Consider the following 24,938-nt stretch of genomic DNA (forward strand, 5'->3'; position numbering starts at 1 on the left):
ACATGCTCTGTTCAAAACTCTTCATTCCACCATTTTAAACTTCCACCTTGGAATGCTCTCCAAAGATTGGTTTCCAGCCACCCCAAATCACTTGGGTTCCCTCTGGGGTCCATGGAGAGAGACTTGTCCACCTGATGCCAATATCTACACTGGTGATTAGATGGGCTTTATTTTGTTTTCACATATTGCTTGAGAATCTGATACCCAGGTTTCAGAATCTGTCATACTGCCATTATTGAATGCTAATATGTGTAAAAGTAAATGAGAAATGAGAGATATGAACAATGAGAGATGCAGAAAAAAAAAGTGAAGAGGGGAGAGAAAGATGAGAATTGAGGGTGAAAAATGGTGAGGTTAGGGGAAAAGGAAATATTAAATAGGGAACAGGAAAACAAAAAGAAAGTTAGAGAAAGAGGAACTTGACAGAATGAAAGTGAGGAACAAAAGTGAGACAGAGATAAGAATAGGAAAGGCCTTATTAAAGGCAAAGGCAAGAGATGTGGGAATAAATAGGGGAGGACCTGCCACAGATCCTGAAACATTAGGAATCAGTGTTACTTCTGAGCATGCAAATCAAGATAATGGCACAGTAATGAAAATAAATAATTTACCACAGGACTTCAGTGCATCTATTTTAAAGGATTTGCAAAGTAGCAGTGGAGAGCTGAGTGCCTGACATTTAATAAAGGCTTTAATCTGCACATGCTCTGTCCTGTTCTGCATGGGGATGAGGAGGGCAGCAGAAATCGCTGTGCTAACGTAGTACAAATATGTTTATATAGCTGCCCTTCTGTCCTGGAGCACCAGCTACTGACACAAGCATTTCCTTTCAACTAATGTGTGCTAAAAGCCAAGATCTAAGAAAGAAGCTGCCGAGGCTCATGAGAATCCAACAAAGCCTCAGAAGTCGTTACTAGGTCCCAGGTTAATTTTTTCTTTAGACTGACTCACTTTGTTTTTACAATTGATAATGAGATTCTTGCCAGCACAGGAGGAGGTGGAGGCACAGCTGGGGGCAAGTCCTGTGTGTTTAGGAGGAGCCTTGAATTAAAAATTCAAGTTGCTCAAAGATGCAAATGGTTTGATGACAGCAGGTTAGGTCCCAGTAAATGTGTGCTCGAGTTACAAATGCCAGCACATTCTTTGGTGCAGAGAGCCAGTGTTTGTGAGGAACCTCCACAGGCTGAGCTACACAGAAACCTGCTAAGGACAAAGGTTCATTAACTGGTACATATGAAACCCGAACAACCCTGGCACAGAGAGCCTGATTCTTATCAGTGCTGTTAACATTTCACTTCTATTAATACAAGTCACATCAGGAAGGGAGAAAGAATTGTAGCTCTGCCAAACAAAACTCCTACTTAGTCTGTTTCTTGAAAAAATTGTCACTTTCTACAAACCCTTACAATACAGAAGTTTAAAAAAAATAACAGAGAGAAGAACACTTTCCATCTAGTCAGATAATGACCCTCTGTAGGTGATACTCTCATCTCCAGGCAGTCGAAGGATAACACAGAATGTGTTCAAGGAGAGGACTGCACTCACTTGAACAATCTCCAAATTTGGAAACAACTGACAGTAAATGTGTAGGATATTCTTAAAACAGGAAAGGTCACACTCCATTCTTGAATACTGTCAGATAATCTCACTGTAATTCACCATGGCCCAGGAAAGTTTGAAAATAATATTTCATATAGCAGGCTTTATAATGTGGTAGGAAAACAGGACATAAACCTAGATGGAGAATCATAGAATCATGGAATTTTCTGAGCTGGAAGGGACCCACAAGGGTCAGCCAGTCCAGTTCTTGGCCCTGCATAGATACCCCAACAATTCCACCCTGTGCACCCCTGGGAGCATTGTCCAAATGCTCCTGGAGCTCAGGCAGCCTTGGGGCTGTGACCATTCCCTGGGGAGTCTGTTCAGTGCCTGACCAACAGCTGGGCAAAGAACCTTTTCCTGATATCCAGCCTAAACCTCCCCTGACACAGCTCCAGCAGTTAAATAATCCCACAACTCAGAAAAACACACAAAATTTAAAAGAAAGAATAAATACGAAGCAAACTCTAATAATCCTCCTTTTAAGATCAACCTTGACAAACTGCTCCAAACACATGAAAAGCAACCCCCATGCAAACTGTTTACTGTTTTACAAGAGCAGCATGCACTGACTATCATGAGAATGTTATTTAATTAAATATCTTAAATACTCTGCAAAGTTTAATAGCTCCCATCCAGCGCTGTGAAAACTTACCCATTTGTGTTTCTAATTTCCAACAATACATCCTGTTGGATCAAACACTGGCCAGTCTCCTAAAGGGGATGACTCCCATGGTTCACACATACATTTTGCTCATTTTATATAAATGCATAGGTTATGTAGATAGAACAGGGATCAACACCTTCTTACTTTTTGTGACCTCTTTGTAACCATTACTTTAAAATAGACTCCAATAGAGCTGCTCTCCTGTAGCTCCACTGCAGCTGGAACAATGTCATACATACCTTACACAACCAACACCTCACTGGAAGAGGTGAGCTCCACTCCTAGCCACGGTCTGCCACAGTCCTGGGTGCTCTCTCATGGGCCAAATCCTTGCACCTTGCTCAGAGCTGCAGGAACATCTCAGCCAGCAGCACACAACACACACAGAGAACAACTGGATGCCATTTGATGAGAAAAAGGCTACAAAAAATCACAGCAGCCTGGTCTAGGAAGGGTAAACCCTCACCAGGAATCAGAAGGAGCTTGATATTTTAGTCCTTGTACATGGAAATGGTTGTGCTTGTTTTATGAATAGATCTTCCCTGCTTGTGCTTTCTGGTCACCTCCTCTTGCTCTGTGCCCTCTCTTTTTTCACCAGTGTTGTGGGACTGTGACATGCAGCTCCGGAAACCTCCACCCACCACCCTCCCTCTCAGACTCACAGCCTATATATAGCAGGCAGAGAGGTGCTGGGGGCTGCCTTACTTCCCTTTTCTTCTGAACAGAGCTTGTGGGTAACTTTCAAATGTGACACTGCTGCTGAGGGAAGTCTTAGAGGAAGTGTTCTCACAGCCATGGAAAGCTGGGGGCTCTGAATGGAACAGCAAGGGCCTGAGGAGGACCTCAGACAGGTCCCTTTTTCCTGCAGAGATCCCAGCTGGGTTTCCTTTGCCATCCCTTGTCACCAAAGGGCTGCAATTAAGAGCAGGAAAGCAATCTCTGCTGAACAGAGAGACAATTCTCTCTCCCTCTTGCAGAAGGGCTCCTGTGAGTCACTTCTGTAGCAATCTAAAGGAAAAATGGTCTGTTTGTACATTGTCTGTCCATTATTTCTGTAGTGCTAATGTCTCCATGACCTTGTCTTGCTGTCTTGGGGAAGAGATAATGCCAAATACTCGGCAATTCTATATTTTCTATGAAAGCACTGCAAGGAGGAATTAAGCATCTTCTGTTGCTCTCTCCATAACTAAGCCCATTGCTCTGATGATAGGGAATAAAATACTGTAAAGCTTTCATGTGGAAAATTTATCCCCAAAGAATTAACTAGCCATGGGAAGAGACTAAACTCTGGTCTCATCAGGAAACTCTGACTGGTTCAGTTCATGGTTAATCTGTATTTTTTTTTTTTAAAGACCAAAGAAACAAAGTCCTAAAACAGCAATAAATCTGACTATTTGTTTTCACCCAGTGTGGTTCTTGACCATGAGTCAAAGTAAAAAGAAGTATGAGAATTGTATTGAATTCTCTGCTGACTGTGGAAATAAATATTTGTGAAAATAACAACTGTAAAGTGATGCTAGAATTACATTCTATCTGTGAGCATCCCAGCCTTTAAGGATGGGCAACTGCTGTTAAAACAACATCTACAAAAACTACCACAAAAGCAAGACTTGCAGGATTATTTGCACCCAAAGCCTGATTTTTAGATGTTTAACAGGTCAAAGGGTGGTAACCAACTCAAAATCAGGGGAACTTTTATTCTTCTAACTTTTGCCTTGAAGCACAACAATTCCTTAGCACAGGCTTACAGCAAAATCATTTGCAGAATGTGCAGAAAAGGCTTTGTTTTAAATGCAGTGTTGCATTTGTGGCTGAGGTGAGGTTACACACAAGATGAGCACAAGCAAACTGGCTCCCACGCATGAGGATTGATTTGCCCTGTTTCTCATTCCTGCTCTAGGGCACAGCTCATAATTAGGGTCAGATTTTCTAAGAGCACAGGTGGTATTTAGGCATCAAAATAAATGGCCAGAGTTTTGCCAGCCTTGCCTTGGAGTGTGGGATAAGGTGGTGCTGTGAATCACAGGGCTGCTGAGCATCAAGCACTTTTTAAAATCAGGGCTTTTGTACACACTTAAATTAAAGCTGAATGCTTTCAAAAATCTTCTCACAACTGGAACATTCTTCAAACTCTAGGTATTGGAAAAATGGGCCTTTAAAGCTTTGTGAGGTGCTAATTTTTACATGAATAGGGAACTGCTCCCTATAGCACCCATAAATCTGGCTGGCAGCAGTATTTAAGTAGTTCTGGTTCTCCAGTGTTGTATAAACTCTGCAGCAGTGCACATTCCATGGGGAAGAGGGCAGATGCTGTGTGCCAGTGCTTACCTGTGTTAATTCTAAGCTGTGAAATAAATATTTTGCTAGCTAACAGGTGATGACAAACACTGCAGATGCATCAATCTCTTTTCAGCACATTGTCTCCAGCCACAACTGAGATTTTAAGAATTAAATGGAATTTTAAGCTTTGAACCCTCTGAAACATAATAAAAGAAGGGTTCTTTCTACATGACTTTCTACAAGGAACCAAAACAAATTTATTTTTCTTATGCTCAAAAGCTAATACAGTGTAGAAACTGTATGAGGTTTTAGATTAGACTGTCCTTTCATCATTAGCTGCTCTATTTATCTTTTTTTTTCAAAGCCGGTGAGTTCAGCCTTGCAGAATCCATGCTGCTGACTCAGCTAACTGAGCCAAAACTCATAAAAATCTATTTAAAAAAGGTCCAATGATTTTATTTTCTAATCGTAAATATGAAATTTAATTAGCATCTCATTGCAAACGAAGTCACCATGGAAGACAAGAGTGAGGAATTAGGCACAGGAGTGGAACATCAAGCATAAGACAAAGCAACTGTTATGTGGGAGCCAGTTTAACTCCTGCTTTTCTCCACTCATGTTTCAGATTTTTTAAGAATGATGGGCTGTTTTCACAGGCTTCCTGCTCTGACAGCAAGGCCCTTCTCTCCTCTCTGTGGCAGTAATGACTCCATCATGACACCCCATCATGCAAAATACCAAATAACAACAGATAAGGTTCACTCTGGATTAGAAAAGGAAGCAAGGCAGAGCAAGTTGGATCTGAATTCAAAATCCTGTTTTGTCATAAGCTACTCAGGTCAGCAAGTGTTTCAAATCCTGTAAAAGCAATAGACTCATCAAATGAGAAAAGAACTCTCATTATTCTCCAGGGTACTGCAAACATCAGAAAGATTAAAGGAATGTTTTTAAATGAAGCATATGGAGAATTTAAAAAGCTCTTCAAGTAGGAATGTGTCCAGCCTTTTCATTACCAGCAATTTTAGAAGCTGTGTCTCAGGCTGACATCAGCACTGAGGTCAGCATTATTGGGTGGAATTCTGGTCAACTGGGAGCATCCTCTGCCACCTTCTCTGAGCTCTTGAGAGCTCAGGAGCTCTTGCTCTGGCTTCACCCTCCCAGGTGGGTGGTGAGAGTTCCACAAGTGCCTGTCCCTGCAGAGCAGCACAGCCACCTGGGCTGAAGGCAGGGACAGGTGCTCTCCTGGTGCCCCACTCGGTGCCTCAGTGAGGGAGCACAGAGCACAGAACACCACGGGAGAGGGGACCACGAGGGCAAATGCTGTGGGACAGCTCTGCAAGGGCTGGGGAACTGCAGTAACCACAAAGCTGTGTGTGCTTTCTCCCCACACTCACACTGAAATTGTTCACAGCAATCAGTGTGGGAGGAAGTGTTTACAGGACCTTTCCTGAGAGAGACTAATCATTAATAATTCCTGGATTGCTAGAAGAGCTTCAGCAGTAACTCTGTGAGTGGGCAAGTCCCTTGGGTGCTCTCAATGACAACATTCTCTGGGGTAAAAAGCAGTTGATTAGAGGTGGTCCTGGTTACTTACATCCATCAGGACAGTTTCATGTCACAGTTACACATCAGTCACTTGCAATAGCCAGAGCCACACCCAGACTTGTTATCACCGACACTGCCTGGGGTAACACTGCCCATTTTATCAGCAGTGCTGCTGCTGAGGTGAGTGGTGGGGTTGAGGGGAACTGAGCAGGGACCAACAGCTTTCTTCAAACAAGGGATGCACAGTCCCTGCTGTCTTCAGTGGAGTGGTGATGGAAGTCTCTGTAAATGAGACTTATCCCAGTCCAAATTCCTGAAATAACTCTGTTTCTTTCTAGTATTTATGATGCCACTTATTCGAGCAAGGAAAAAGAAGGAATGAAACTTTCTCACTCCACAGTGAGAATCAGAGGGTTTGAAAGGGATAATTCTGGTAAAGCATATTTTTAAAGAACAAGGCAAGTTTAAAGCAATGGCCATATGCTCCTTTGGATTCTTATATGCAAACTTTTAGCACTTAGCCAAAAATGTTGCTGTGCCTTTTCAGGACAGAATGGTCCAGCTGGTGGCACAGAAGCCACATTCAACCACTCACTGGTTTTTCTCTGGAGGAAATAAGGATTGCTGGTTTGGGCAGCAGAAGCTTTTCAGTTTCTCTTGGGCTTGTGTAAGGCTAAATTCAAGGAAGAGGAAATTTTTGGTCTGAGGTTACAGAGTTCGCTGCCTCCACATGAGGAGAGATGAGAGGTGGGCAGGAACCACTTCTAGACACAGACAAGATATTGCAGGATGCCAGGATGTGGCATTGCCCAGCCCACAGAAGCTGATGCTCTGAGCTGCCACCCAGCACAGCAGCCTGAACAACTTGGATTATTACAGCCAGCTGTGTGCAGCATTCTCCACAAGAGAAAAGAACTGGAAGAATATCCCAAATGAAAATCTGACTTTGTTTAGAGCTTGCTAAAGCACAATGGCCTGTCTGTTTCCAGGCAGGTTTGTTTTCATTTGCTGTGCTTTGTGCATTGCTTCACCTCCCTCTGTCACAATCTGGAGGTGAATGATGCTTTCAGGTCCTATATCTGCTGGACAGAGAGGAGTTTGCCAGATGCCTTCTCTCACTTGATGGGACTCCCATGCATGGGCTGGGAATCAGAATCAGAGAGGAGGAGGAGAGGAGATACTAAATAAGACAAGTGAGGGGAGTCAGACTAACAGGTCAGGCTGAGGGAAAGCAGACTTGGGATGTTCTGTGAGGACCAAAGGAGCAGTAACAAACCACCCTCTGCCTTTTCTCATGCTCTTTCCTCATCATATTTGAATGTTCAAGTAATCATTTCTACTGTTCAGTCGCTTTCTGCAGACTCTACTTGAAGTGCTGATGGCACTGGCTATTTAACAGCCAAAACTTCTAAATACATTCAAAATTTCTAACACTATCCTGCTCAAGTAGCTTTGGATTTCTGCCCTATAATCATGTTGCAATGATGCAGTTGTAATGAGTTTACATTTTTCTGCATTGCAGCACATACTACAAGGTGTCAGGAGCTTGTCACTGAATCCACAGCCTTCAGAGGGGCATTCAAATTCTGATCACTTCTGCCTCAGACCAAGCATTTTCCAGTTGTTCCTTGCAGGTGGAATATTCTTCCTGATATTGTATTCTCACATAGCTTCTAAGGCCAATCTGGAGCCAGCCCAGCTCTCCCAGGTGTGCAGCCTTGCTGGGCAGTGATTCAGTGAAGGTGCTGCTGTCAATAGTGTTTAATCCAGCAAAACCTCCTGGATGCTGCTCTCAGTATGGGTATGGATGAGTCACAAAAACACCATTCTGCAGTGTAACACTTCATATGAAAATATTCAAGTATCACTTTTCCTTCAGGCCACAGACTTGTGGATTAAAAAACCCAACAGATTCAGCCTTTCCAGCCTTTTGGGAAATGTCAAATTCCTTCACTTTTTTTGAACAACTGAAGCAAGAGAAAAACACATTGTTTTCAATGCTGACACAAAAGTTTAAACAATTTTTGTTTCATACTACTGTGGTATCTTTCATGGCATAAATTGCTAAAAAGAGAGAATAAAAGACAGAAGGAAATTAAACCTTCTAAAATAAAACTTGCCAGTCTTGGGCCTTTCTGAAAAATATGTAGCTGGAAATACAGGAATGTGTTACTGGAAGGTGAAGCACACACAAAAGATTCTTAAACAGTTAGATTTTGGGATCATCCTGACTTCCTTTGGCAGGAGCTGTGAAGGAGGACTAGCAGTATAGGAACAGGGTAGAATCTCTACCTTAAGCTTGTTTCTTTGCTCCTCAGGAAAAAAATCAGCTCAGCAATAGTAAAGAAGGTGGGAAAAATTGATGGAATTTTCTATTTTCAGTCATTGCAAATCATTAGTGAAAAGAGTTTGATGGTCTCACTAACTACCTCATTATAAACTACAAAAACCATATGGAATGTAAACTACCTTCACATGGTGCTCAGAGACATGATTTAGTGCTGCACTTGGCAGTGCTGGGTTAACAGTTGGACTCAACGACCTTAAAGGTCTTTTCCAACCTAAATAATTCTGTGATTCAGAAAAAGCCAAGCAATGAGATGCAGGAAGCAGATGCTGGATAGACACTGTGACTTGTTCTTGTAAAAAATATGAAACTGCCACCAGGGAGGAAAGGTTCTTTTAAACACAGAATCCATGCAATGGACCAGTTTGGTCAGTGAGTACTGCAGGTCACTGCTATCTGGATTGAGTTAAAAGCCAAAAACCTTCAAATTATCTTACAAATGTGATAATTTTTCAGTTCATGATCAAAGTTTCAATCACCATTTTCACTGTAGTTTGGAAATGTACTTGGTGTAAAAAGACTTGAAACACCTTTGGGTGTTTTCCCAGTTCCATCAGGATTCAGAGTCCCCAGAGGGAAATATTTGATAGCTGTCTTTATTAGTGTTTCAAATCTTGGAGGAACTTATTTTTGTGCTCAAATATATTAAATGTATGTAACAACCTATTAAGTACACTCAGACTGATTTCAAGTATGGGCACAGCCAGATTGGAGATGTTTCTGCAAGTGTAGAGCCATAAAAATGATGTGGAAACAATTCTTCAGCTGCTAATGACAACCATACATGTACTGCTACCATACAGCTTCTTCTGCATGCAGATGGAAAAAAAAAAAAACCTTATCCCACTTTGAACAGAAACCTTATGCTGGAATTGAGCACCTCAATTACAACCTGAGGAAAAATTTCCAGCTAACACCCAGTGCTCAGAGTGCCAGTGGGAATCCTTTCCTTGGCTGCACTGAAGCTGATTGCTCCCCTGAACTCCAAAAACCTGGGCTTACTTGGGCAAATACCAAGTACCTGTGTGCAAGGCAAAGCTGGCCTCAGGGACCAGAACAAACACATCCCTTAATGCAACACAAGTTACTTCACACAGAGAAATTCACTGAGGCAACAATTACTACAAATAACATCACACACACAGCTGTATATACATTTATCCTTTTGACAAAAACAGAATGTTACAGCATTTCATTTGACATTTCTGACAGATTTCCAGTGGGATTTGGCAAATTTCTTTCCTCTTTTTGAGCTGTTAAACAGATTCACTGAAGTAGACAGCATTAGAAAGTAATGCCCCATCCAGCCCTGAAGATAAAATAGGTTTTGCAGGACTAACATAACAGGAATATTCTCCTCACCACATGTTCAGCACTGGGAGCAGACAGTGAACAACATGTTGCCAGTTTTGGGTGCTATTAGTAATGTGTGTTTGCTTTTTGTATGTGAAAGCACAAAGTTCTTACTTGTGGAAGAGGTTTTATAGTGACTTCTGTGAGCCAGAGAGAAGTTTGATAAGAGGATCCAGGATAAGAGGTTGTTGACATAGAAACCAAGAAAGAAAGAAGGATAATTAGAGAAACCTGCAACTGCCTGTTCCAATAAGCTCTTTGTCTCTTATGACCAAGGAGTAAATTGTAAAATTATGAGTTTTGTAAGAAGGTATAAAAAGCATGTATGCTATAATAAAGAATTTGAAGCCTTCTGAAAATGGAGTGTGTTGCTCTGTATTGTCTCCATCTCAACTACAACACTTACCCACTGGTAAAATGTTCCATGTAGATCATTAAGCTTGGCAGTTCATGTTACTCACAAACTATTGCCCTTCCTAGAGCCCAAATATTTGAGAGAAGGTTATGAAGGGAGGTGTTTGAAATCAAAGTTCAGAGGAGGCTTAACTCAGTCCGTGTGCAAACCTCAGCCAAGGGAATGCACTGCCCAGAGCTGGGACACTCGGTGACAGGGAATCTGGCAGAGCTGCTGTTCTGTGCAACTGCACTTTAAACAGCCTGGCACTGCATTCTCCTCTTGCCTGAGAGGAGCAGAAGTGAGAGGGTGATATAGGGAGAGAATACAGACTCAAGCAGCAGAGACAACGAAGCTTTTATCACTCATTGGATGTGTGCCACAGACACCAATTATATACATTTGACAGCAACCATTATAATTCCAGAGTCCTTGAACAAATCACAAGCAGAAAGGTTACCTTCCTAAAAATGTTCATTGCCATTAAATAAGTGACCCAGACTAGAGGATGAAGGCAGCACTTAAGAAAAAATTTGGGGAAAGGGTAGAGATGGAGAATATTATTTCATGTAGACCTGTAATACCCCATCATTTGTTCTAAAAAAGGAATTGCAGATTCACTGCAGATACTGAATTGTAGTGTTCACTGCAGATACTGGATTACAGTGTTCTGCAAGTGCAAATCCTACAGACAGCAGTGGCAAAACTGCTGAGAATAGAGACAAAGAATTTTTCTCTTATGACAATGGTGAGACTTGACCAAACTTGGTGGGGTTTATGGTTTTACCCTTCAGTTTGGAAATCACAAGGCATACTTCCATATTTCTTTTAAAGTTTAGATTGCTGTGGAGGCTACTGCCAAAGAAAGCTGCCATAGGTCAAACTCCACCATCACTTACACAACTTAATGACCATATCTAAGTGAAAGATTCGTATTTCATGAAAGATGCATTTCAATATCAAAGAGAGAGTTGAGCCATCTGCTAACAAGTGGGTAGCTAAGGATCTCTATAAATTTCATCCTCTGTGAGCAATCATCCCATATATCTATCAGATGAAAACTTTTACCAAGCAACTGTACAGAAACCAAGGTCATTTGGTGTATGGCATTGTGGTATCTTCAGCATATCCAGCTATTGGAATTCACCCTTCTAGAGAAGGTCCTAATTGACTTTAACTGTAAAAGATACAGGCAGTCAGATGGCTCTTCCTTCTCCCCCACACTGAAAGTTTATTAAGAAAGTTTATTACTAAATTTTATTGAACTCTTAATTAGGAGTTAAACCTTATTGAAAGGAACTATTTGCATAAGAACAGGGAGTCAAACACATGATTCTGAATTTCTGTTTGGAGGTTAGCTCTCTTGAAACAGCAATTTCCTGAGGAGGAAAGAAAGTTTCCAGGCTCTTTCCTGCTGAAATTTCTCCTCTGCCAGACACATGATTCAAGAAATTGGACACAGACAAACACAAAACTAAAATTTCTGTCTCCAGGTCCCCCTACAAATGTCACAACACACCTTTGCAAATGTCCATTTTTAACTCAACACAAGCAAACTATATGAAGCAAAAGAAAAAGAAGGGAGGGAGAGAGAGAGAAGAGACATTGTCTCAGCCAATTTATTTATGGGAGCCTTTACAAAAAGAATCAGGGGCAAAAAATACTGATGGAACAAGGCACAAAAATCCAAAAGTTTTGTAGAGGGACTCAAAGGAATACAAATGCTGTTCCCACCACAAGATGAGTTGCAATGGAGGAAGAAAGAGTCATATTAGACCTGAATGTATAAAATGAGCATCTTTTATTTTATTGTTCTAGGCTTGTGGACTTTTTGCAAGATCCAAAAGGCAAAGATATTTTAATGTACCTGTTTCTGTATTCAGAAGAGAATGCTCACAGCTCAAAGGCCACAGTTTTCTAGCTCTGAATCAGAAAGGATATCTTATAATTGCAAACATAAAAATTTAAGCTCCTTTCACTCATAAGGAGATGGACAATTTCAGAAAGCCAGACAGATTGCTAAGAGAATTCTGCCACATAGTAATTCTCTTATTAATTCAGCTGAGTTTAATAAGTGAACCTTATTCAGCTCCCAAAAGACCACACCAGAACATCCACAGAAATAAATCTTCAGTCTCAATAGTCCTGCTCAAGAAGGTGAAGCTAAAAAGCTTCATCAAAGAAATGCACTTATTTGTCATATCTGATTCAAAGCATACAAATTTAAGCAAGGAATGATACCAGATATTGTCCTTGGATGCAGTTTTCAGCCATGCCTGATCTTGGTGACTCACCAATATGTCTGGTATAAAAGACATGAGCTGTTTCCAGATCCTAGGAGCAAAGTTACTGCCACTACAGCATTGGAGATAAGAACTTCTACCTTTGGGACTTGGAGTCCCATGGGAATCAAAAGGACAAAAACTATGCCAGTGTCAGATCAGAAATTCTGCTGTGGGGCAGGAATTCCAGAGGTTTATTAAGTTTAGTAAAAAGATTTACAGACAACTAGAACTATTTTTTACAGTTTTCCAAAGGCATTTTGCATTGTGCTCTCCCATTTTCTCATCTACCTTCACTCCAATCACTAAGCTCTTTCTCTGCTCAGGTTGCATATTCTGCAGAGGAAAGAGGAGCTGAGAGACTGCAATACTTCCTCTGGTTCCCCTGCAGGCTGGCAGCAGGGATCCTAAGGCAGCAGTGCAAGCCCAGCTGCATCAGCAGTTCCTCCCAGTTTGAATGCAATATAAAGATAAAAACAGATAGAGAAACCTGGTGGAGAGTTGTGGTAAGGAGGTAGGAAGGAGTGGGATGGCAGAAAGAGAAGGGATAGAATACCCAAGTCAGGGCAGGCTCTATTTGAGAGTGGAGAGCAAGACAAAGGGGTTACAGGTATTAGAAAATGCTGTTTGTGAGACAGAAGGAAACAGAGAGACAGGATGGCAGTGGTTATTTGTTGTGAATGACTAAGTATGAGTCTGAGCATTGGAAGGAAGCTATGCAAGTGTAGAAGTCTCCTCTTTTGGGATGCATCCCCAAAACTTTAAATATGCACATGTCCATGGAAGGGAATGACAGGACTAAGAGATGTGTGTGCAAGGACAGCCCAGTGGAGGGGCAGCAGCTCTCACAAAAGGATCTTGCCAGGGCAGCAAACACAGGAGAGAGGGGATGGAGCAGGAAGTTGGAGTGCATGCGGGAAGCTGAAGAAACAGCAGGAAAGGGGAACACAAGAGCAAGAAGGAACTGACAGAGGGGAGAGAGGGAGAGATTAAGAACTTGAGGGAGGATGCACAATCTATTGCACAGGCACAAAAGAGAGCAGAGGGAAAGGAAAGAAATGAAGAAGGGAAATACTTGTCACACAGAAAATACTCTTAATGGCATAAAAAGGCATAAAAAGATGGTGAAAAAGATAATAAGAAATAGAGATGGTTGAGACGAGAAAAAAGGAAGTGAGACGAACATATAAAAAGAGGAAGAAAACCAAAAAAGAAAAATTTTACTAGTTAACAGAAAGCATAAATCTCAGCTAAGAGATTTAAAGAAAGGGCTAGAGGACAACACACTATGGGTAGAGCCAGAAATACTCTGGAGACCAGTGCTGATGATCAGTCCTTCACCTACCCTCTCCAGACCTCCATATCAACTCTCTTTCCCCGTGCACATTTGCACCTCCAGCTACAGCCTCTTTGCCTCCCTCAGCCCTGGGTTCCAAGGATTGGCACATGCCAGGTACCAGACCTGAGGAGGGCATGGAAAGCACAAATGGAACCATTTTCAAAGAACCTTTTGACTATCAATGCAAAAAAGGTGAAAGTGGAAATTTCAGTGATCAGAGCTGTGGTAGGCAGCAGGGAGGTGAGCTGCTCTGCCAGCTGCTCTCCTTACCTTGGGTGCTCATGAGTGACCGGCTGTCTGGCTGCAGCTGCTGCAGGCTGCACTCTCTACGTCGGCTCCATGCAACTGTCAGTGTCTCTCCAGGAGTCCTGGAGAGGTTATTTGTGCTCTGCAGCTGTTGAAAAGTAAAGAAAACACAAGGAGTAAAACACCCCTGGGCCCCCAAAGTACAGAAGTTTCAGGAGAATCAGGAATGAAGGAGGCTGGGGCACTGGGGGCAGAACGAGCAAAAAGCCACACAGAAAGTAAGAAAAAGTGTGTCAGAGACTGGGAGGGGCGGAGAGGGAAAATGCAAAGATCTGACAGGAAACCAGACTATAAATCTGCTTCGGGTTGAAAAAAACACGTTCTGCTCCCCAGCAATAGGGCCTGTTTGCAAATGACTCTGCAGGCAGGTGACAGCAGAGCCCTGTGGCACCAGGGAAGCAAATCTGGAGCACTGCTGCCCCTTCCCCTGGGCGAGCAGTGGGCAGAGGTGGCAGCACTAACGCCTGGCTCAGGCATAAGAAGCAGCCTGTCTCCACTGCCTCACTTCCAGCTGCACACACTGCCAGGGCATGTTTTCCTGGGGCACAAGGAGATGTGCTTAATGCCAGCCTGGCTGGTGCTGTGCCTCTCCCAGCACAGGGCAGCAGCCCTGGTGTCTCAGGGCACTTGCTGGTAGAAAGCAGGTGGGAGAGAAAAAAGAATGAAGGAACTGAAGAAAACAGAGTTTCAAGAACAACAGTTCCAGGTAGAAGGAGTTCTGGGTTTTCCCAAGATTTCAAAGGTTTTTCATTAAAGCATCTATTTTATTAATAGCTCCTTTTGCTAAAAAGGTAGTCAAAGGTTTGTTTTATGCATCAGATTATTTTACAGTTGAAGGATGCTTTAAAGGATATGTTTTCCAAAGGGAGTCTTTGCTGACACAAAGAAGCTGCAGTATCTTGTATTGCTTCAATTCCAGGCTTAAGGCCAACATGCAAACCCAGCCCCTAGTGGGTCTCACAGAGGAATTTACCTCTTGCTGCAACCAGGAGCCTCCCTGCAGCCAAACCCACCAGATCAAAGTCACCCAGTCCCTGCCCTTGTTGTTCTCTGGGTCCTGCAGGACCAGGAGTCACCACCACTTCTAGAAACATCCTTCAGTGCTCTGCCACCCTGCTGAGGGATCCTGAGCCTGAACCCCTTGTGTGGTGTGCTGGTTCTTGTGCAAGGCACAGGTACAGCTCTACTCCTCACACCTGAGGTTTTACCTTTACGCTGGGCAGATGTGCACAGGTGAAGCCTCATGGAGTCAGGTCCTGCATGTGTGAGGGACAGAGAGAACCCTTAAAGAAAGGATGAGAAATAAGGACACCAGTGTGCAAGGGTGACTGCAAAGGTCACCAGTCCAGGTATAAGTGCAAACACATCAAATTACAGGAGCAACAACAGGGGTTTCAGCAGAGTCACCCACAGGTTTTGCTGTCTGGATTACCTTCTGCTACCTCATGACTTTTGCAAGGTTCAGTTTTTCTTTCAGGGTGACTAGAAAAAAACAATTATATATATATGGGCATGGATATATGTTTATTTCCTGAGACAAAATAACAGAAATAAAATGAAAAACACTAGAAAAATAAGCATAAGCAACCTACGATAGATAATTTAGGAATGTGTGTGGGGGGAAAGCATAATGACAGTAGTGGAGGGAGAAAATAAGAAAGGAAAAAGTATTTGGTAGAGAATAAAGAAAAACATAACAAATGGAAAGTAAGTACAAAAGAACAGTGGAAAAACTGTCAAAGGATAGAGCGGCGTCAAAGAGCAGAATAGAGGAAGTGAGGTGATACAGTGAAAAGAAGAAATGTAAAGAAAATAGAGAAAACACATGGCTCAAAGTCTTGTTACAATAACACATAAAGTGTTCTTACCAAACTGAAAATCTGAAGCCTGCAAAAATTGTAAGGGTGCTCTGCTTCAATCCCCCCTTATTTTTTCTCTAATTTCACATGTTTGTAACTGCACCTGGACTGGTGAGGGTCTAAGTTTATCCATGAGGATTATTTAGAAAGGGATTCTGGAAGCAATTCTAGTTCTCTATATCAAGAGCTCAAAGATAAAGGAAGGCAGTAATTTCTGTCTCCTGCTGAGCAATAGCAGAACTTGCTACCTTCCCTACCAATTGTTTTTTCCAGTGAGGACTATATTGTGATGTTTTATTATATTCTTGTGCAACTTTACCAAAATTCACTGCTGAACAAGCTTGGAGCTGCATGTGACAAGGTGCAGGAAAACTTCCTGCTTTGAGCAGCCAAAAATCTCACCATGCAACAACTGCACAGGTGAGGTTCTGCAGTTTCTGACTGGGGGAAAGTCTGTGAAACTTTGGGTGAAAACTGTGAAATAGAGCAGTGAAATAGAGCTATAAGAATCATGGCTTACAATTCTTCCATCAAAACCAATACAAGTCACTTTTGAGTTCAGCTTTCTGCTGCTTTCACAGAGGAAGCTGATTTGTGCATGCAACAGAGGAACCATTTTAAGCACAACCAGAGAAACTAACTCTGCTGGCAGGAGGCTTTGTGGCTTCACTTCAATTTTAAAATCACAGATCTTCCACACATAGTTCCTAACCTGAAAGGAAAAACATGCTAAAAATTCAAATCAAAACTCACAAAGTCTCATCACAGCTTTCTCCTTCTGTCCTTGATTTCTTCAGGGTATCAGGCAGCACACTCTGAAACTGCCCTACAAGCAAGGGGTTAGGTATCATTTGTTCCTGTTCCTGCTTTTGCTTTGTTTAATGCTGTAGATTACAAACAGATCAAAAACTACAGTACCTGTTTTAAAGAAGATGCCACATTTCCCTGCATTAGAGTGACATCATAGAGGTGAAGCAATTATCCAGCAAAGCCTGAGCAGCTTTAAGGAATCTATCACAGAAATCAAAGAACCTAAAATTCTCATAGTCATAAAGGGTTTACTGGCAAACAGATTAGCTGAGCAGGATACAGTCATCAATCACAAAGCCACATGTAACTGAATATCAACTCTCTTTTAAAAGAATTTACAATCTTAATCCCAGTTTTCAGGTGTAAAAAATTCTCTCAAGCTATAAAAAAAGTGTTATACTGAGGCTGCAGTTCCTTGAGGCTGGCAGACTGAAGTTATGTGTTTCACACAATGCAAGTGTAGAAAATAATTATGTTCTATTAGGCAACCAGAAAACATGAAAAACTTCAGATGCATCACCTAAAATACAGCAAAAAAGCTGCAGAGTTTGAACCAGGGGCTTTCCTAGCCCAAATTCATGGTTTAGCAGCCTGACTGGTAGAGTTCTAAACAAGAAATATTCCTTTCTTAGTCATATTTTTTTGGGGTGGGAAAACAGAATTGCCTCAAAAAAAGCCTATCTCTGTCCTCTGCTTCTTTTTTTATTATAATGATGATTTTAAAAATTCCACTGGAACTTTCAGTTTAGCAAGATGTCCAGTTAAGGGGTAATTCTAAACAATATGGGGTTTTTTATTGGTGTTAGTTGTGGCTTTTCAGATTTCTTTCATTAAACTGGATGCAGGAAACAATAAATTGCATCTCTGCTTTCAAAGGAACTCCTCTCACCTGCAAGTCCCCTGGAAGGACACCTCTGGTATGTTTGCTGCCTCCCTCTTTCCCAGAGACTTCAGAAAAAGAGGGTATATTTAGTTCCTCCCAGTTGGTCTAATTCTGCAGGATCTGAGCCCTGGTGGTACAACCTGAACGAGGTTGCATTTTAAAGCCTTTGGTGGTGTTGTACCTTCCCTTCCTCCATGCTTTTACTTTGGGTTCCTTGCATAAAAAAGCCAGCACAATTTCAAGGTTATTCTATTAGATGATCAAGCAGAGGAGATTTTGAGTTTTAGATAATCCTCCCCATTTTTCCTGGCCTCCCACATATTTTGCCCATGGATGACTTTCACACCAGAACATCGTTATTGGCATCTACAGGAAAAATTTCTCTCTCCTTCTGTCTGTCCCACAGGAATCCCATGTACTTCCTATGGGAATAAACTTCCCTTGGTGTAAGGTTCTCCTTGTACATAACAACTTCCTACAGGGGGCCTTTTTAAAGAGGTGATTCATCAGCTGACAGAGCTGAAGCTGCTGCAGAGCTTTAAATGTTGCAAACTGAAGAGTTAAAAAAAAAAAATCAGCTTTTGGAAGTAAAAAACCACTAAAATGTCCAGCTCTTAATCTGCTCCTCCTTTTCTTCTGTTCCCTTCTTCTCCCAAGAGAGCCATCCCAGCCCATGAGGAGACTGCCCTTGACTCCTTATCAGTGTAACAGTCCTGAAAATCCCTGGATACCAGAAAGGCATTTCACAAACTACTGATTTGAGAACTAATATATTGCATTTCTCCTGCATGCCTGAGAACAGCAGCACCGTATATATTGTTAACACAACCCTTCCAACTCCTTAGAGCAGAGAAACAGAAGTATTAAATATTTTCCCCGTTTTACATATTTTATGTTATCAGCCTTGCTCAACTATCCTTAGAGACTATCACTCTTACTTAAGGATGCTCACAATTTATCATTTTTCTCTGGAGATCTGACTTCCAGAACAGAAGTATTTCCCTATTCAATTCACCAGCCTGTGCATAAGCAGCTGTTAGTGTTCATCTGCCTTTTCTAGGCATTAACATCAAAAATGCCCCTTGATCTTAAAAAGTGACACACAGCGTGGTTTCTTTAACACCTTTGGGAGTAATGGTTTAAATCCAGCAGGGAAATGTTCTCATCTATAGGTTTATGATACACATTTAAACAGTGTTTCAATTGCCTCAACTATGAAATAAGATGACAGCCAAACATATATCAGAGGGGAACAGAGAACATAAAATTCCCTCTTTCATTTGACAGTGGTGGGGCTTACATGGTTTTGCACAAAATGTACAGTCCCTGTCAAGTTTGACAGTATTATGGGATCTATCCCAGTCACCTGTTAGCATATTCACCCAGAGTGGAAAATTTGGGCTCAAATCCATCCTGGGGTCTGGGTTCACAATCCATGGCACAAAAGACCAGCCCTCCACTAAAGCAAAGAACCCAGACCTGCGTTTTTGATGGAAAAAGGGGAATAGATTTAAGCTGAAAGAGGGTAGATTTTGATGGGATATTGGGAAGAAATTCCTCTCTGTGAGGGTGGTGAGGCCCTAGCTCAGGTTGTCCAGAGAAGCTGTGGCTGCCTAATCCCTGGAATTGTTCCAGACCATGTTGGGCAGGGCTCGGAGCAGCCTGAAATAGGGGGAGGTGTCTCTGCCCATGGCAGGGGGTGGAACATGATGTGCTTTAAGGTCCCTAACCCAAAGCAGTCTGGGATTCTACAGCTCTGGGATTCTATGACAGATTCTGCCCCTTCTTGAGGCCAAAGGGAGGGAAGCTCCAGACTCTCTGATGCTCTCTCCAGAAGAGTCAGAGTTAATGGAGTTGTTATTCCACCTGTTCTCTTTCCCTTACATCTACATGATTCATCAAAATTGGGCATGAGCCATAGCTCAGGTGCTTGTGCTTTTCCTTATGTTCTTAATTACATGTCCACAGGGCTTAAAATCCAAGGATCTTTAAACCTTCCAGACAAATGATTTAGTTTCACAGCAATCAATGAGTTATATATTCATATCCATCCTTAATGGGATGATGAGACAAAGTATTGGAGAGGTAAAAAGGGAATATTTCTTCTCCCTTACAAGTGGTAAAAATAGTTCTTTCACATAGTTTAATATTTTGGTCTCTTTAAAAAAAAACAACAATGCCACAACAACTGAAAAAAGTTGAGATCAAGGCAGACATTTCTAAACCAATATTTTTCTCCTAAAATAAAGAGGGACAGGAATAAATTCAACCACTACTATTGACCAAAAAAAAGCCTTGATAGAATTCAGATCATTGTCACAACAACAAATACTGGAAAAAATTATTTTAGTTCAACAACTCCTGGTAAAATTTCTTTCTAAATAAATTAATCAGTCTCATATCTCACCTTTTGCTTAAAGCACAAAGTCATCTTTCCCCATTTATGTGATAGTAGCACTGTCAATATCTATTCTGAATATTAGACTGAGGGACTTAACATATCTGGAATCTAAAGGATAATCTATCAAACTTGAAATTTAGTAGATGCCAAGAGAGGTGAGTTACTTGTTTTTGTTTGTTTGAAATTGGAAATGTTTCTTGTCTTCTTTATAGGTCAGCATTTATTACAATTAAAAGTATGCATATTTTAATAGAAACAAATTGAAAATAACTGCTCAACTTTAATGGCTCACATTCTTCAACATTTTATCTTTCTGAATCTATACAGATTCTTCAAAAGGTCAGGAGGAGGAAAACTTGTGCTGAGAGCACTAAGATACCACACAGAAATAGCAATGTTAGGGTTAATTAATAATATGAACCATGTAATTTCTAAACCAAGAGTTGTATATTAATCCACATAGTTTGAATGGCAAGAGGAATTTTCCACAGTTTAAATATCCAGGGAATACAACACAGACCTGGAAGTTAAGGATTTTTACCTTTCATTACAGGTCTTCTGCATCCACCATGATTCACAGAATCTACAGGCACTTCTCCTCTGTAAAGAGAACCACAACACCTTTGAACTCAAAACTGTTACATAAATGTGTCAAAACCAGAGTATATCATCAGCACAGCTTTGAGAAGCAAGAATTCCTGTATTGAGTCACACCAAAGATCCACCTCTGCCAGAGAACAGCAACTGCATGCTCCCAAAGCTGGAAGCTGAAGCCATCCTCATGTAAATGCAGCTCCTCTGCAGGAGCAGGAGCTGGGTCATTACAGAGGAGAACAGAGATAAGCTTATGAACAGAAATTTGCCAAAAGCAACTTGGGCTAAGTTAGTAATTTGATGGAAAAGTTATCAGATCCCAGAGGTCAGACTGAGATATTACCACGTTATGCCTTATTTCTCCTTATTGTTTCCCTTAAATAGAACATGCTTTAGCCAACATCACATTCAGAGTTATTCTGCCAAAACAGCAATGATCATTTCTGAAAGCAGAGGATCCTGAGGCAGGCTAGGAACATAGAATGTTTTCCAGCCAAGGGAAAGAGGGCAGAAGCAGCAGGTAGTGGAGAGTTCTTGAGAGGTTTTTAACAGCCTGTGAGACTGAACTGGCCCCTGTGACTGATCTGACAGAAATCTTGGTGTCCCACTTGATCAGTGTGTGGGATTTTTCTATGACTTGCTACTTATAAATTATTTTTTCATCTTTGGATGTATCTGTTCTCCCAAGAGCTCATGTTCATTTTCTGTTTAACTGTGTAGTTCCCAAGGGAAGGATTTTGAGCATTCCTGCAGAAGAGTTCTTAGGATGCATATAAATAGTGGTCATATATCACAGCACATTATACATATGTGAGATTAAACATAGCCATAAAACTATATGACTGCTATTTATTGATCCATAAATGAATACCTGGGTTGGAATTTTTAATATTTCTCTTTGAAACAATAGTGTAGCCTTCTGCAAGCTGTACTTTCTCACTGCATGGCAACTCTGTGTTAGAATATTTAATACCTTTACATCTATAGAACTTTCACTTCATTCTAATGCCCACATACCCACATTCATTACATGCCATGAAATTTGTTACAAACTTTAATTCACTTATCATTCATGAAGTTATTTCTGATACACCTGATGTAATAGAATGCAGATAACCCATCTCAAAATAAGTAATGGAAATGAAATTAATTCAAGCACACATAGGTCTAGGTTTTTATCTGTAGATGTAAATGGCCACGATTTTAATAGCTTCTTAAATTTATTACATTAATAGATAATGATATCTAATAAAACTGAAGCCTGATTTTATGAGACATTGCACTAATTACCTGGTTTGATGTGTTAATCACTGATTCTTGTGTAAAACATACCAGACCCCTGCTGAGTTTACTGACCCCCCATTCACTCATAGAAATATGCCTACATTATATGTTGTATAAAGGAGAGAAAGGACAGAGAGATGAGCACAGTCCTTTCATATAAAACTGAAAAAAAAGGTCTAAAATTTACAGCACTGCATAGTGCTTTAGGCTTATTTAAGAGTCTGAAAAGTTTTGGAGAGAACAAAGAAACCATATTGTTTATTTCTGAAAAGATAGGGAATTATGCATTTATCCTTTTTTGGCTCACCAAAATATGAAAAACTGCTTATAAACTTGTGGGCTTAAAATTCCACTGAGTGAAACCTGTAAATTTTAAGAAACCCCAGTGACTCCTAAATTGGACTTTCAGTGAGACAAAGAAGCAATAAAGTTAAGAGTATTGACAGAAAGAGGGAACTACCATTTTATATCAGGATTTAGGGAATGATATATTCCCCTTGCAACTACTGTATCCAATTCTTACCCTTACACCATGAAACAAACTAAATTCTCTATTCTATCATGGATCTATTGAGCTCTCTCTACACCAGTAGAACTGAGGAATTTAACAGCTACTCACACTAATCCTGAAAATTTATCCACAACAATAGAATTCTTTCTCAAAATATACCACCAGCCAGCCTTTTGCTAATTACCTCCCTGCTGTTAGGGGCTGGCCTGCCTTTCTCCTGAGCAGAAGTCAAGTCTGTCTTGTAGCTCAGGTTGTTTTATTTCCCTGAGCATGAGAAATGAAAGCGTGCATGGAGTATTTACTCTCACTCTATTTAACCACTCACTAATAGGTGATTCAAGGTTTTTTAGCATCATTTACTTAATGAACAAGACAGGACACTTTCAGGAATCGTCAGCAATCCATTTCTGGCTATGCAAGTTTCCCAGGGGAAAAGTCAAGTGTTTGAACAAGACTATGGTTTGGGTCTTAAGAGATTTAACACATTGACAGCAGGCTGCCATGGAGGCTGAGAGCTGCTTGGAAAACCATCAGTCTTCCACTGACATGGCAGGAAATGGGTTTCCTATAAACATTCTCTGAAATCTTTGTCCTGTTCTGTTCTTACAGAACCTAAGTGGCCACAGCTTGAGGCAAAATGTTCACAAAATGTCAGAGAAGTTGAAAGAGGGAATCGGATTTTTTTCCCATTTAATTTATTTTTAATGCAGAAAGTCTAGAAAATGTTTCACATTTGGACACAGCCTGTGTCTGGGAATACAATCAAAGTAACTCAGCAATGATGTATTCAAAGTAATGAGGCAAACAGGTTTGGAGATGAGAGAGGGGCAGTGAAGATGGGCACATAAGTTTAACTCTTGCAAAGACAAAAGTACAAAAGCTGTCAGCGCCCCACAGGTGAAGATCTGCTGGCCAAAAGCTGTAGCTCTCCATAGTTCTGTATGGACAAAGAAGCAAAAATACCTCTAATGGAAATGGAAGGGTAATGAAATTGTCTTAAAAGTGATTTCATACACACAGAACACTGTTCTGGTCCAAAAACTATACATCAGCCACTGGTCCAAGATCTTCCTGAAATAGTCTGGTAATTGATGGCTTGAGAAGGAAGAATAGAGATGACAGCAAAGAAGAATAGAAAGCTCAAAATTTGAAGGGAATGGAAAAGCTTGAATCTGAAGGGAATAAAAAAAAAATCATGCACGAATATTGCACTTGAGATGATGGAAGTGAAAGGACATAAGGGAAAACAGACCTTGGACATGGAGTGTTGGTGGAAGAGGCTGCTGAGCAGGTGTGGAAGGATCAGTAATGCTGAAAGCACAGATGTACAGACAAAGGGGAGTTTTTGTCCTGATTTCTTGAAACAGACCAGGAATTAGTTTACACTTCTAAAGACTGTGGTAGTATTCTGCTTTCAATGACAGCTACAAACCAGACATTCACTATCAATAGTACTGTACACTGCTACAATACCTTCATCTTGAGTTCTCAGCAGTCACTACCTCTCCCAAAGAAAGCAGCTCAGTAATATTGACCTATGCATGCAGAAAAAAAAAGTACTTGAAGTTTTCCAGCAGAACTACAGACTTTCTCACCAGAGGCAAACAAGAAGTGGCCTCATAAGAAAGCACAACTTGATCCTTATATATGTTAAAATTGAGGTCCAACATTTCTTCCATATGGGAAATCATTGTGGATGCCTGAGGTATAAGAAACAAAACAAGTATGATAGTGAATACCAAAAACCCTAATGAAGATTAATTAGTAAACAAGAAGAAGTGAGGAGAAAGATTAAGATGATGATACGATGCTTTTTGCAGAGGCTTTCACTTTGCTGAGACTAGTCTAAACTGACAAGCCTGGCTGGGAGCAAAAGCTCAAGTGTTCAGAGGAGTGGAGAAGGAGAGTTCACTTTTATATTTTGCTGAGTGGAAAAGTGTCACTTTTCATTTCGCTTTTATAGTTGCTGGAGACCATTCCAGATCAGCCTGGGTTGGCTTTCCCTGCCCTGGAGGAAGTAAATGCCATGTGAGGAGGCAGTAACTGTGTGGTTTATGGGCTCATTTCATGGGACCCCACAAAAGCACTGCAGGCTCATCTGCAACGCTTCAGCTTCACATCGCTTGGGTGAAGCAGTGCACCAGGCACGGCTACTTTTGTTTATATAACTCTCAGCAGCTTTACAACAGGGGAGCAGAGCACAATGTCTGCTCTGGCAAGCCCAGAGGAAAGCAAGATGATGACAGGAGACCTTGTAGGAGCTCACTGTCCTTGAAGAGAGGAGGAGTGATAGGGAGAATGATCAGGAGATGTAGTGGAATCTGCACATGGTAGAGACACTGGGCACATCTTATTTCTGGAATAAGACATATACATTCTTTTCAGCTGAATTCAGAATGTCTCCACATGCTGTGAGGGGGTGAAGGTGATGCAGTAAGGACAGATTCTTTCTGGCATGACCCTGAGAGCAGAGAAAGGGACACT

At 41.2% G+C, this 24,938-nt stretch overlaps 1 protein-coding gene across 2 annotated transcripts in view; it reads right to left on the reverse strand.

Moving 5' to 3' along the window:
- The window catches only part of CARD11 (caspase recruitment domain family member 11), a 44,973-nt gene extending 30,598 nt beyond the window's left edge, over positions 1-14,375 (reverse strand). The window contains exon 1 of one of the 2 annotated variants that reach the window (XM_059861688.1): positions 14,077-14,375. In XM_059861688.1, coding sequence (XP_059717671.1) covers positions 14,077-14,089 — 13 coding nt within the window. In that variant the 5' untranslated portion in view covers positions 14,090-14,375. Of the gene's footprint in view, positions 1-2,505; positions 2,841-14,076 lie in introns of those variants that run through there. The other variant, XM_059861689.1, reaches the window with a different exon arrangement.
- Between the last annotated feature and the right edge of the window lie 10,563 nt (positions 14,376-24,938).

Source organism: Haemorhous mexicanus, chromosome 17, assembly GCF_027477595.1.
Source record: "Haemorhous mexicanus isolate bHaeMex1 chromosome 17, bHaeMex1.pri, whole genome shotgun sequence".
Taxonomy (NCBI): domain Eukaryota; kingdom Metazoa; phylum Chordata; class Aves; order Passeriformes; family Fringillidae; genus Haemorhous; species Haemorhous mexicanus.